This window comes from Lepisosteus platostomus, chromosome 2 (genome assembly GCF_059453375.1).
Source record: "Lepisosteus platostomus isolate fLepPlt1 chromosome 2, fLepPlt1.hap1, whole genome shotgun sequence".
NCBI lineage: Eukaryota > Metazoa > Chordata > Actinopteri > Semionotiformes > Lepisosteidae > Lepisosteus > Lepisosteus platostomus.
Window position 1 is genome coordinate 68553906 of NC_142612.1, and position 13707 is coordinate 68567612.

General features: G+C 43.4%; 2 protein-coding genes across 3 annotated transcripts; one reads left to right on the plus strand and one right to left on the minus strand.

Moving 5' to 3' along the window:
• Nucleotides 1–413: 413 nt before the first annotated feature.
• On the minus strand, nucleotides 414–9874 carry atg4b (autophagy related 4B, cysteine peptidase). 2 transcript variants are annotated; one of them, XM_088615477.1, is made up of 13 exons: nucleotides 9677–9874; nucleotides 7971–8072; nucleotides 7355–7426; nucleotides 6863–6961; nucleotides 5957–6058; nucleotides 5457–5529; nucleotides 5143–5222; nucleotides 4524–4732; nucleotides 3892–3970; nucleotides 3274–3419; nucleotides 2143–2199; nucleotides 1605–1698; nucleotides 414–1115 (listed from the first exon to the last, which is right to left on the minus strand). In XM_088615477.1, the coding sequence occupies exons 4-13, from the start codon at nucleotides 6921–6923 to the stop codon at nucleotides 1042–1044; spliced, it is 975 nt and encodes a 324-aa protein (XP_088471603.1). In that variant the 5' UTR covers nucleotides 6924–6961; nucleotides 7355–7426; nucleotides 7971–8072; nucleotides 9677–9874; the 3' UTR covers nucleotides 414–1041. The 2 variants fall into 2 exon arrangements, with proteins under 2 accessions (XP_088471603.1, XP_088471594.1); XM_088615468.1 differs by having other exon boundaries at nucleotides 9651–9874.
• Nucleotides 9875–9902: 28 nt separating this feature from the next.
• Nucleotides 9903–13448, plus strand: LOC148676902 (peroxynitrite isomerase THAP4-like). Its single transcript, XM_088615484.1, has 2 exons — nucleotides 9903–10688; nucleotides 11589–13448. The coding sequence occupies exons 1-2, from the start codon at nucleotides 10612–10614 to the stop codon at nucleotides 12532–12534; spliced, it is 1023 nt and encodes a 340-aa protein (XP_088471610.1). The 5' UTR covers nucleotides 9903–10611; the 3' UTR covers nucleotides 12535–13448.
• Nucleotides 13449–13707: the final 259 nt, after the last annotated feature.

Here is a 13707-nt window from a genome sequence, read left to right on the forward strand (position 1 = left end):
TTTAATGTCATCATAAATAAGCAGTTAATTAAAAATTAAATATGAGTTCTAAGTCTTAGGTATGAACGGTATGATTTATACTTTATGAGGAAGAAGTGATGTAGTTACTTTAGACTTTTTTTCAGGCCTGAGGAGCAGTTAGTCTTTATAACGTTTTCCCACTCAATAAGCCTGCTTATGCCTTTTTTCTTCTATGGCAGACTTATATTCATTGACCAGTAAATTGTTTTATACACTTTATACACGTTAATTCAGATACAGAGATCACCCTACATCTATACAGTAGGTAATCATCTTTGAATGGGGTAATGCAGAATTGCCTGTTGAGTACAAGATCAGATACTGCCATACTCTGCCACCCGCTGTCACACAAGCATTGTGGGTAACACCAGGAATAATCGAAGACACTGACATTCCCTGGTCGCTTACTACTTTATGCATTGACAGCACAGTGATAGACTGGACGAATTTATACAAAAAAAAGCCCGGAAACATACTTCTCTAAATTTAACTTTAGGCAAGTGAAAGCTGACATTGGATACTTAACACATGGGCCATTCTTCCTCTCCATGGGGAAGTTCTGGTTGCCAACTTGCCATACACAGTGACAGTACAGAACAAGCCTACTGCTGCCTGGAGCCCTACAGCCATGTGTTCTCCGCTAGCACATCGTGTCCACAGGACCTATGCAGATACAACAGGACATTTAACTTGGATAACAATGTGCTGGATTCACACCAGAAAAGTACAGCGCAACTTTTTTTTTTATACAAAACAAAATAACAAATGTGCAATCTGTCAACTTGAAAACAATAGAGCTGAAACAAAAAAGAACAGTTAGTTCCCCCCGCCTTCCTTCACCAACAAAAACAGTCTTGACAGTGGATGCGTTTGTCGCAGGCCGTGCCCAGGGCAGGCGGGATGACTCTGGCATGGATGACAGGCTGGCCTGAAGGGCCACAGTCCTTCTCCTCCACCACCCACCCCCTGCGGCGTGCAGGGTAGTCTTCACTGTGCGCCGGGGGTGGAGTTGCAGCCTCCTCACAGAGACAGGATCTCAAACTCCTCGTCCTCCGAGTCGAAAAAACGCTCTAGCCTGTCTGAATCTGAGAAATCTGAAACGAAAAAAAACAAAAACAAGATCCTCCCAATTCCTCTGTTCCTCTACAGCGTCACCTCCAAGTTACTGTCTCACAGAGCCTAGGAGTCCTGTAGGGGGTCTTTAAGCTTATTTTACTTCAGATCTAAAGTTACTGAAATAAACGGATTTATTGTGACTACCTGTGCAAATTAAATTGTACTATTGTGTTTCATAGCTATAACAGAGATGTCTACTGTGATTCTAGTATATTTGTTACTTAAAATTAAAGGCCTCTTCGTGTTAGTGATAAAGGTTAACAATGTATTTTCACAGACTGCTAAGGAAAACTTGCTTGACAATGTTTCTAAGTGCAACTAATAGCCATTGTACTGACAATGGCCAATCTGTAAAAGCAGCAGTGTCTGATTTCAAAGGGAGCTCAGCAGAAGTTAAGGGAGTTCAGCTAGAATTACTTCTGCAACATGACCATGTGTATTTGAGTGCTGTACGTGGTGGCACTAACCTGGAGTAAGGTTAAGGACATCGGAGGAGGTGAAATGAGATGGCTGACTGTCCACCAGCTCAAACATTGGCAGCGCTTCCCTGCTACCAGACAGCTGAAGGACAAAGCAGACCAGTGTTTTGCACTGACAGGGGACTCTACAGCACAGCATGAAAGACTTGAGGTAAACCTGTGAAGGTGCCCAGTAATGAACTGCGATCTGCGCAGAATGGATAATGACCAGTTAAGACTTTTGGATGATATATCATTCAGTCACAACTGCTTTTAAATCCTAAATGCAAAATGAATTAAATGCAGGAGACAGCTTAAAAGGTCAAACGCTTGCCAGCAGGCAAGTCATCAGGATGCAACACTGACAGTACTCAGTACAGTGGAACAGTCTTCAGTGATTCCTGAATTACTATTAGCTAGGACAAAATATTGCCAAGTCACTCTAACAATCTAACACTAACAATAAGAATCGTATGAAGTTTACTGTGTCTTTGAGAGGCGTCCCAGGTCCCACAACTATTCTATGCATGGTTTCATTTTCACTCACCTTTCGAATCCGCATACACCAGTCATCAAAGTCGTCCTCTGTGTGACAGAAGAAGCCCTAGTACAAACCAAATGAAATGCATCCTTTACTGTCCTCTGGTTTTCCCATACTACATTTTAACAACATTTTTCAATTTTTTACCTCTAAGTTGTTAGAAATGTATCTTTTTCAATTGTATATTTTATTTAGCCAATCATCAATCACCTAAAAATGCTGTTAAAATGGTATTTAAATGAGCAGGCATTTTAGGCCAGGATAGGGTGTGAGTTACATAGTGTTGAATGCAGTTATACTTCCAGTTGCCCTTTAAATGACAAAATTAAGAGAGATTACCCAATAGAACAGGCTCTTTACAACTTTTGATCTGACTCGGTTTTGGGATGCAATTACTTAACGCTGCAATAAATAATATATGCTGCCAAAACTATCTGAAAAAACAAACTGATAACAAATTATCACTTATCCTAAAGTTCACTTGGGTCCAAAAATACAGCACTGAGCATAAACAATATCTAACTAGTGTGGGAATCCTAACCCTAACCCTGGCTGGGGTTTCAAATGAGCAGCTCTGCACTCCAGACTCTAAGCCCTCCAGACTGCTTTAGGGAAATCACATTTGGGTGCTTATTTAGATAGCAGAACACATTTTTATGTCCACCATTATATTATCCTGATACTTATTCATTACAGATTATACAGTACTATTTTTAACAAACATTTTGCTGTTCTTGTCTGTGCTTTGCAAAGATCAAGTTAGATTTTTAGTATTTAAATGTTTTATCCAGCTCAGTGAAATAGTTTCATGCCGGATATTCTAAGCACAAGCAAGGGTACAATTTGGTAGTAGTAGCATTGCAAGGGATTCCAAAGCCTAATGCTTAGAAGGTATGGAAACACAATGCGTCTTCAATGGGAAAATAGCTATTTAAGTCAGTCCTTAAAGGTGCTTGAGAGGAAATTTCCAAGGGCAGCAAATTAGTCCTGAAAACCTAATGCTCTTTAGGAAAGGAAAAATAATAGTGTGAATCTTTCACATGTCACCATGTAAGTCAGTTTTGGAGTCCTGCCTTGTCACTGTGTGCTCTGCGGAGATGCAATTCTGAAGGATTGCCCACCTCTGGGTGCACCTACCACAGCAATGGAGGGGTCCAGTTCGCGGATGTGCATGCGACAGGGCGGGTGCTGGCAGTGGTAGGTGTCGTCAGGGACCTGCCCATCGTCGCTGGGCTCCACTGCAGGCTGGGTGGTGTGAGGGTCCAGGTAGATCATCTCATCTCCTGGGGGGGTTGGGGGGATACAGCTGGGTAGCAGTGACAATACCAGGAGAACTACAGATGCAACTCCTTTAGAAAACTACACATCGAAGAACTGCTGCTAATCAAGGGCAATCCTAAACATTGCTATGTAGTACAGTTCTTGAACGTCCCCATGAAGCGTTTTATATAGGGAAAATCAATTTTTTGATCCATCTACCAATCCCAAATTACAAACCAATACTTCAGAGCGTGTGCTTGTTTCCCGAGGGCTTCTTGTATCGACCAAACTACAATCCACCATGCATGCACCAAGATTGGTAGTTGCGAAAAATGGATGTGTTCAATTCTTTAACTGCATAGAAAAAAAAAACACTGTCATGCTATGAGTGCCTAAAAGTAACGGAGAGACACTGTGTGTGTACAAGCAGGTTTTTCCACTGGAATACGAATTAAATTTATCCAAGCAGACGAGACACGGGTTACTCGGACTAACCTACATAGCCAATGAAGTAGTGTGCGCTATTGGGCTTTCCGCCAATGACTCCCAGGGACTGAGGCAGCATGAAGCAATTCTGTGGAAACAGGGAAGGAGTCACCAGTCGGCACAGACAACAGAGCTCTTTATGTGTAGTCCATAAACCTGTGACAATAACCAACAACTGTTTCATTCTCACAGGCCAACCCCATGTAAGGCAACACACAAACGCCTTGCCTTTTGCCTGCTGAGAAACCACAAGTCCCCACCCTCTCTCTTCATTCGTATACCAGTCACGTCAGAAATTTAAGTATCATTGTTTTTTCTATGTGTTAGAGAAACCTGTATCACATGGAGATCTCAATGTATCGGAGACCTCTGCTTTTTGTACCATTCTCAGGCGCCCCCCTACCTCTCCCTACTTTCTAGAGTTATCGTTCCTCCTTCTGTTACTACCCTTCACTTATTCCATCAGTGCTGTCATGTCTAGACAGTTCAGCCAAATCTGCAGTTTCTCTGTGTAACACAATGACTGAAGTCCCGTTGTTCACAGTGTAGGTTCACCCCCATTGACATTCCCCCATCATCCCGTTGGCCCTTCCTAGCAGGCCCAGCAGTGGGCCTCCGGCTCAGCGCTGCAGGGCCGGTACCTTCAGCGTCTCGATGTAGGCCTCGTTGATGTCGCTCAGGCCTAGCCGCAGCGGGATCAGCAGCACCAGCGGCCTCCAGAGGGCGGCCTCCCCATCCGCCCCGGCCAGCGCGCAAGCCCCCTCCGCGCAGCCGTTCAGCTCCCGGTCCCCCTCCAGCCCGGGGGCGGCAGCGGCTCCCGCGAAGTCCAGCCAGGGCATGCAGAGCCGCTCTGAAACAGGAGACCGGCGCGGGGCCGCCATTACTGCTTGTTTATCTCTCCCGGACAAGCTGCCTGGTGAAACCGAGGAGCTCCTCCCTGACCGCGGTCCGAGAGGAGCCGTTTATACCAGCCGGACAGTCTGGCACTGTCCCTGACTGCTGTCGGCAGGGTTCAAATCCGTCACTCACAGACAACGGACCACATTTCCAACTGATACTGACCCTGATTTTCCATTTTTCACATTTTCCATATATTTTATTATGTGTGGGTCATGTGTAACCAGCTGTGTCAGTATGTTTTAAAATAGTATTGACCATTTTTTTTTCTGTTTTTTTTTTTGGGTGGGGGGGGCTCTCAGTTTCCTTCTGAAGTTGAAAACCCAGGTCTAATACAGAATATTAACAGATTCCTCCACTCACTTATGTCCTCAATGACCACAGTGTTGTCCATGGCAACATGCATTGCAAGTTGGCTCCACGAATCAAATGCAGACAGTTTTCTGGAAGGGAAAGAGAAACAGAGAAGTTAGGACAGTACAGTGAGACACAAAAAATGCTAGAAATACCGATGTACGGGGTATGGTACTTATGGTACTGTTACAATAAGCACTGTAATGTTAATTCTTTAAACCTTTCTCAATTATTAACAGAAATTCAAAGGCATGCTTCATCATCACTGTGCCATTTACGCCAGTACACCAAAGTAAGTAAGTTCCAATGAAAACGGCACGAACTTGAGAACTTGCGCCACTGTGTTTGGTCCATACCACTGGCCGATAGACTTTCCCTCTCCAACTCCCATCTGGGCTGCATAGTGGAGAAAGGACAGGGATGTTACAGAGAACACGGCCATCTAGCAAGTTATCTTTTACATTAGAAACCCATCTTGGCTACAGATTCCACTGTAGTCAGGGCAGATGGTACCAAGTGACCTAACACAGTTATTTCAATGATGAGTGCAGACTTACAAGCAAAGCTAAATAAAATGCAGCATGTTGGAACAATTCCAGGGGATGCTCAAAGATACTACTTAAAAGCTATTTTTCAGCAGGACAACACTGAACAATAACTTAAGATAAATACTTAATACATAAATTAGTGTGGTAGACAATGAAACACAAAATGAAAAGCCGGTAACATAAAATGCACTGTTGAGAAATAAGATGAAAAGACTATATTCTAAAACACAGGACAGGTCATTTTTCAGTTTAACAAAGACCAAAAGGCATCTCACCAATCTGGTGTATAGAATAGTAACTGTCTTTTTTGTCAATGAAGGCATTGAGAATGCTGAAGTATTCCTCCTTCTGCTTCTGGCCCCTTATCCACCTCCAATCTGCACAAACAAGAAGGCACTGTGACTGTGTCTCCAACAGAGGAGACCGACTGCTCATTCCTGCCACCCTGAAGGCAGACCAAACTGCAAATCAAAGGTCTGAGGCACGACCCACAAGAAATATTTCCTGCTCAGAACAAAGGCGAGGCGATTCTGAATTCCATCTTTCTGTTGTCTGATGATGTTTTTAAGACATCTTGAGATGTAATGACTGTTGCAGACTGTGGAGGTTTTCAATACAAACATTCACTGTGACGAAACCTAATAAAACTCTGACATTTAGATACACGTGGCTTCAAAGTCCAAATATACTTAACTTAGGTATAACAATATCTACAGTGCCAAATACTTTAAAAAAATTGAAGGCAACTCTTGTCTTTCTTCTTTAAAATATAAAGAAAACTTGTAAGCATACATATACGTTTCTATTATTCTAATGACTGTCCTCCTGCTTTGGACAGTAACAACACTGTTTAATGACATAACATAATGTGAAAATAAGAATTCTTTGCAATAAAAAATGTTATGGAATTACCTTCCTCAGACTCTGTGAGAGACAACTTCTTTAACTCTCTTTAAATCCAAACTCAAAACCTTCCTTTTTACCAAAGTCTACATTTGATTGCCCTACATCTATAATAAACCTTTATGCTCTTGTTTTACTTTTTTCTTCTTTTACATTTTATTGTACTTTTTTTGTCTTTTTCTTTATTCACACAATGTATAGCATCCTTGGGTTTGGAAAAGTGCTTAATAAATAGAAAAGGAACTATTATTATTATTAGTAGTAGTAGTATAAAATACCTCGGCCTAGATGCCGGCAGACCAGGGCCTGTCCTAGAATCATCTGCCCACAGCGCAGCATGCAGCCCCAGCCTGTGTCAGAGGTGGGACCTGTTCCTCCTGCAGTAAGGGGGACAAATAAATGGGCAAATTATTTCACCTTTCACTCATGCATAAGATTATAGACAGACCCCCCCCCAACAAAGGTTTCAGCTAAAGAAAGCATTTGAACTGCAGATAACTAAAATGTAGGATACGTAGTCCAAATATTCTTTCCATATAATTTTACAAAAGGAAAAAAACGAATGTTTCTTTCAAAAGAGATTATCATAGACAGCTACTGACTTTTAACAATGATCAGATATTACCAGCATTTACAGTACAAGATTTGTTTGCTACGTACATCACCACAAAACTTGAGTGGTGGTGGTGGTGGTGGTGGTGGTAACTTTTTAATTGACATATTTTCCATTTGTTACTTGTGAAGTATGCTTCCTATATCAAGTCACTCACCAATAGGTTGAAAATTCCTTCTGTAGGTGAACCAAAGACGTGAAGCAATATCAGACAGGATCTCATCTTTCTCTAAAATGAGCGATGTGAACAATGAAAGACACAGCATCACAGGAGAATTTACCTTATCAACCATTTCAGTCAGTACTGAATCGACTTAATCAAATTTGTTTGGTCACTATAACCATCATTAATTCATTCTAGAAATAATTTTATTTCATATTTATTTAAAATCACAGTGGCTTATGATATCTTGAGGGATAAAAAGGTAAATGTGTGTCTTAAGTTAGAAGCGATTTATCCAGTCTCTATTGTTAAAGTGTTATATTTCAAAGCTTTAAAAATAAAAAATAAAATATTACTTATTAGACATAGAAGAACCTGAAAAGGAGCAATGGGGCTTCAAATAATATTTGAACATAAACACAACTGAATGTTAATTTTATCACTACTGTATGATCTGTTCATAGTAAACATAAAACAATTAAAAAAACATACTACAGTAATCAATGAGGCTACAGTATTAATAGCTTTATACAGAGATTAGGAATAATTGTAATTCTGAGCAGTACTTTTCCATTCTCACAAAAAATAAACATCCGAACTCAGTCTGTACCTGTGAGGGCACTGAACTCCCTCCCCAGAATCCACACTGGCTCCTCAGTCTCTGGAAAATCCTCAAACTCTCCAAAGCGCAGTGTGTCGTAGGTGAGGGTAGCTGCAACACAATGGACAGACAGACAGAAAGCAAGCAAATGAGGCAGGTGCACGACTCTACTAGAGAATCCCCCCAGAAGACACAGCAATCTACACTCCAGCTACTCAAATGTTACCATGATGATCAACTAGATCTTCGTCACTATGGGGCATGAAGGCCAGTAGTAACGCTACTTAATGACTTTTTTACAGCGTTGTTCCAGTTTATTTTAAAAGATCACAAATCTTACCACCAAACATGGTTTTTAGTTTGTTCCAGACTGGATGATGATGTTCTAAAAATTCTAAATAAACACACAACTTTGCTAATGATTTTATTTTGTACTCTACATACTTATTGAATTACTCTAATGCTGTAGTTATTTTAATTGAAGCTTATTCTGATGTCTTTCTTGCTTTTCTTGGGCTGAGCTGCTGTAATGCCTCAATTTCCCTTCGGGATCAATAGAATCTTATCTATCTTAACCTTATTTAAAAATGATTGCCGAAGAACTACTTTTTATTGTTGCACACAACGCAAATGCATTCACATCCACAAACAACCCTTTCATTCACAGTTTCATTTAAAAAAACAGGTATAGCAGAAGCTGCTGAACTGTTCAGAAATCATGTGCTCCACATGACTTGGAAGTAACTAGAAACGCATTCAGAACAGGTTTCAGAAACAACTCAATGATGGGTTTGGCATCTAATGTGGTACAGAAAACCATCCTAACTCAGTCTTGAAATTCTGAAATGCCACTAAGAAGTTTTTTTTTAAGTACAAAATACTACAATTCTGCTATGATACTCTTGTACTTATATAGGAACTTACAGATTCACGAAGGGGTGAGCAGCTTTCAAAACAGTAACTAATTTATTTTTGAATATTACAGTACAGTTTTGTTGTCATCACGGTGGTTACATTATTGTAAAATAATATAAAAATAAAATGATTACGAAAAAAGGTGTATATTTGCCTGATTATTCAGAGACTGCTTATATGTGCTTTGTTGAAAAATAATATTTACAGATATTGCTGGGGTTTTTTTACCTTTTACATCAAACAGAAACAAGTGTGTAAGAACAGCAGCATAATAAAACGGTCTGAAACGCAAAAGTCCGTAACAGATAATTTCGAATTAAAAGAAATAAAGCGATGATCATCAGTTTATACTGCTGGCTGGGTCTAAATGTGGATTTAGGGCTACAGCTGTCATCTGCTGTGTTGAATAAACCCACAGTCTACAGGCTGCAAAGGTTACGATGTGGCGGACAGACACTGAGGGACACACCTGAGTAAGCCAAGGGCAGATGGCGTCACTGCCCTTTTTAGAAACACCAAGAGACGGTACATATTTCTGATTCAAACTACACGTAACACGCATCCAGAGAGTATAAAAATAACATAAATCATTTCAGATTTAAATAAATCATCATCATCATGCACAAATAACTTTACATTAACTCTCGGCTACCAAACAAAACCGTTAGCCGTACAGGTTTAAACCCCCTATACCATTCAATCAGTCTTTAATTTTGATAACGGGTAAAAACAAAAAAGAGCAATGTAATTCTTGTTTTCTTTACTCTGCCCTACCTGCATCCATCCCGTCAGCGACTCACCCTAACTTGGTGGGGGCGAAGACAAACATCATGTGGCCAAAAGACATCAAACTCCTTACGGCGATTCGACGATCAGGTGACGAGAAGGCGGGGTTACAGAAAAGATTGTCCAATCGTAGCCTCGCTGTGGTTGGGAGTCGCACTTCTTGCCCAATCACAGAGCCAGGCCGCAGTGTGGTCGGAACTTCCAGCCTTCCAATAACCAACGAAGGAAGCAAGTTTGGGCGAAGGCGGTGGCTGAACAGGAGAGGGAAAGTGAACGAGGTTTCGTCTCTGCATCATTGCGAGGAACTTCTCGTGTTCTCAAGACTATTAAAGTTCGCGTTTTAGTGGGAAGTGTTTTAATATTGCTTTCGACGTGTATTTAATTCCGCAAATGTCCCTGTATAAATACAGGGTGACAATGACACCTGGGTATATTCCAGTGAATTGATTAAAGAATAATGCCTTAATATAAGTCCAGTCCTAAAATGCATGATAGTTTCAATGCAATTTCTTTTTAAAAATATTTTGTGTGTTGCAGGTGTATTGCAAAGTGCATAGACTGAGACATTTCGTAGCTGTCATATTTGGGAGATACAAAACAAGCGAAATCAAGATAAGTTTATAGTAACAGAAGCAGAGTAACCAGAGAAGCAGAAATGTGCATAATCATGTACTTGGATTCTAAAACAGTTTAGTGACATTTTTAAATTATAATTTATTTCCCAAATTATGCAAGAAATGAAGGAAAACCGTACTTAGCCCGAGATGCTTATAATAATGACGATTAAGTATCTATTGCTGGGCGAACGCCATTATGTTGTACGTCACGACGCTCAGGAAAGATCTGACAATCGGCAGGAAACAGCTCCGCCATTTTGGTGTACGGCCACGTAGTTTAATTTAGCTTTCATTTAGAACTGTTCAGGCAAACTCCATGTGAATACCATAAAATGGTGATTTCATGCGCCGCAGTTAACTGCACGAATCGGCAAGGGAAGGTGGATAAAACCGAAATATCATTTCATAGGTAAGGTCAGTGTATCAGGTTTACGCCGTCGGTACACGAAAAGACAATAGTCTAAAAACGCAGCGTGTCAAAATTCAGAAAGGGGTGTCCCCGTGATTTCCAAGAAGTCTTCCGAATGTATTTGTACCTGCTCTCTGATTCTCTGCATCGCAATTACGAAGCTTAAATTATGAGGCTGCTTGCAGTGCAACAAGTCCCGAAAGGAGATCGCGCTGCAAGTGGTAGCACCGAGATTAGCGCCTGCGTTGTTGGCTTTTATCTGTAACGAGACGCTGGCACAGAATCATTTCGGACAGTAGATGGTGGTATTGCGTTAAAAATATAAAAAGTTGTTTTCTCCCCGTTTTAGTGCTCTTGGAGGATTTCTTACCAGCCAATGCGCGTTACACGAGTTCTCTCCTGCAGCAATTTTTCATTTATCGTCACTAACAGCTTATCGATTAGATAAATGGTCTAACTCAATAACATAGATTAAAATTTAAATGATGATTTTTAGTCATGGTAAAATGGAAACACCAGTTAGCCTGGGTAAAGAAACTCTTGTGTAATTCCGAGGTGGTTCAGACTATTTTCTGTCACCTGTTTCTGGGTGCTGCATAATATTATATTGCCGTGTGATGAGGGTGTTTCTATCAGACCAAGCGTATGCATTCAAGAATTCCTTTAACATGTTTTTGAGTATTAGCGTACCGGTTCCCTGATTAACGAGAATAATGATGCATCTGCATCGGCGTGAAAGAATTCGATCACTGCAATGTGATCATTTTCTTTTCCCCTTGAGAAGGAGATTCACGGAGCAGATCTTTCCGTCGATCCGTTCCGTGCGTCGTTTGCCCATGTTTTTTTTTTTTCCTGCTGGGCGTGAAAGGCAGGTGTTGAGGGTGTGTGGGCTCTTCTCAGGTTCCCCATCAACAACGCCCGGCGGCTTGCCAGATGGAGGACGGCCGTGCGGCGGGAGGGCTGGGTGCCCAACAAGTACTCGTTCCTGTGCAGCAAGCACTTCAGCCCGGACTGCTTCCAGCAGCGCTACGACGACCAGCACCGGCAGCTCAAGGACACCGCCGTGCCCAGCATCTTCGACTTCACCCCGCCGGCCAGGGGCGCGGCCGGCAACGTGCGCAAGAAGGTGCTCAGCCCCGCCCCGGGCCCCGCCGAAGAGGAGGATGAAGAGGAGGAAAAGATACCCTCCGAGAAGCCCAGGCTGAAGGCGGCCTCCAAGAGTCTGAGGAACATTTCTCCCCCAGGCAAAGAGTCCCTGAAGGCAGGCCAGGACACGAACAGACCTCCCCGGACCCCGCAGCAGGCTGTGGGGGAGTGGTCCTTGGGCAGCGCGGAGGAAGTCTTCACGCCCTCCTCCTGCACCTTCATCGACGCCCTGCACTCCTACAGCAGCACCTCCCGCCAGGAGCGTGACACCCGGGCTCGCCAGCGCCGCGGCGGGCAGGGGGGAGGGGCCGGCGGGGCCGGGGCAGCGCCGCCCTCCGCGGCCGCCCTGGATCCGCAGGCCCAGCTGCCCCAGGAGGCCGCTGGCTCTGCCGGGCCCCCCCGCTGCCGGGCCACGCGGTACAGCATCTCGGCCAGACGGCAGCAGCTGCGCAGGAGTGCCAGGCAGCTGCGCAGGAGAGCCAGGCAGCTGCGCTCGCTGCTGCAACCGAGGAAGACTGGGCTGCTGGATAAGGCTGGGCCGTCGCTCCCCACAGGTCAGTGTGGGGGAGTGTCCAATAATAATAATTGCTCACACTTATATAGCGCTTTTCTGGACACCCCACACAAAGCGCTTTACAGGGTCTCCACTCCACCTCCACCAATGTGCAGCACCACCTGGATGATGCGACGGCAGCCATAGTGCACCAGTACACCCACCAGGTATCGGTGGGGAGGAGAACAGGAGGCCAGGGGTAAATTTGGCCAGGCCACCAGGGTAACACCCCTACTCTTTTCAAGAGATGCCCTGGGATTTTTAATGACCACAGAGGGTCAGGACCTCAGTTTTACGTCTCATCTGATGAACGGCGCCTTTTTACAGTATAGTGTCCCCATTGCTATAGATGGGCATTAGTACCCACACAGACTGCAAAACTACTACCTTAGTTTTTCCCCAGGAGGTCCCCCCACCAGATACTGGCCAGGCTCAGACCCGCTGAGGGACCTTTGTGCACCATCACTCTTTCAGTCTGTCCCTTTCTTGTGTTTGCCTTCTAATAATAACAGAACTTATAGAGTACTTTTCACCCCAAAGGGTCCGGTAGCACTTTACATACAGGAGGGAACCCAGACCCCACGCAAAGGGGCGTTCTCATCTTGTGTGGGCGAGCTTGACCTGTAGGTTATTGTGCATTATTTTTCTTTGGAACAAGTAATAGGTTTATTCCATGCTGAAAAAAAGAAGAAAGAGAACACAACGTTTCAGGCGTGGAGCCTTCTTCAGGTGTGAGAGAGACAGGGCAGTAGGCAAAGGTAAAGTAGCGGGAGAACAAAGGTTGGGAGGGAGGAGGAGTGAGAGGCGGGAGCAGGGGACAGAAAGAGAGGCCAATCAAGATGTGTGAAGTCAGAATGGGTGCAGAGAGGTGTGAAATGAAACTTCCAATGAATGGAGAAAATTTAAAAGAACAGTAGTCTGTCGTTAAGGGAAGGGAGAATGTGTGATCCTAGCTGCAGAATAATTTTAGTTTCGGTGGTCTTTCTGATGTATGAGTTCGGAAAACCGTCTTTGAGAACACAGACGGAGAGATTAGAGTGGTCGTGGCCGTCAGAGGTGAAATGAGAAACAATGGGCTTGGAGAGATCTTTAATTTTCACAGCCCTGACGTGTTCTCTGAAGTGGTCTCCGAGTCTCCTTCCTGTTTCTCCAACGTAGATGGCTGGGCATTTACTGCAAGAGATACAGTAAATAAGGTTGCTGGAGGTACAAGATGCTGTCTGGGTGATCCGGAATTGTCCTGAGGGGCCTTGAGTGAGTGTGGTGGTGGATGTGTACTTGCAGGTGATACAGCGAGCTCTGTTGCAAGGGAAAGTGCCT

What these genes read in the sequence shown, in the direction of transcription:
- LOC148676902 (XM_088615484.1), top strand. Translation starts at nt 10,612, where the DNA reads ATGGTGATTTCATGCGCCGCAGTTAACTGCACGAATCGGCAAGGGAAG. An exon ending in ACCGAAATATCATTTCATAG is followed by an intron (nt 10,689 to 11,588) that starts GTAAGGTCAGTG and finishes GGCTCTTCTCAG; the next exon opens with GTTCCCCATCAACAACGCCC.
- atg4b (XM_088615468.1), bottom strand. An exon ending in AAGGAATTTTCAACCTATTG is followed by an intron (nt 6,962 to 7,354) that starts GTGAGTGACTTG and finishes CCCTTACTGCAG; the next exon opens with GAGGAACAGGTCCCACCTCT. An exon ending in CTGCCGGCATCTAGGCCGAG is followed by an intron (nt 6,059 to 6,862) that starts GTATTTTATACT and finishes TTGTTTGTGCAG; the next exon opens with ATTGGAGGTGGATAAGGGGC.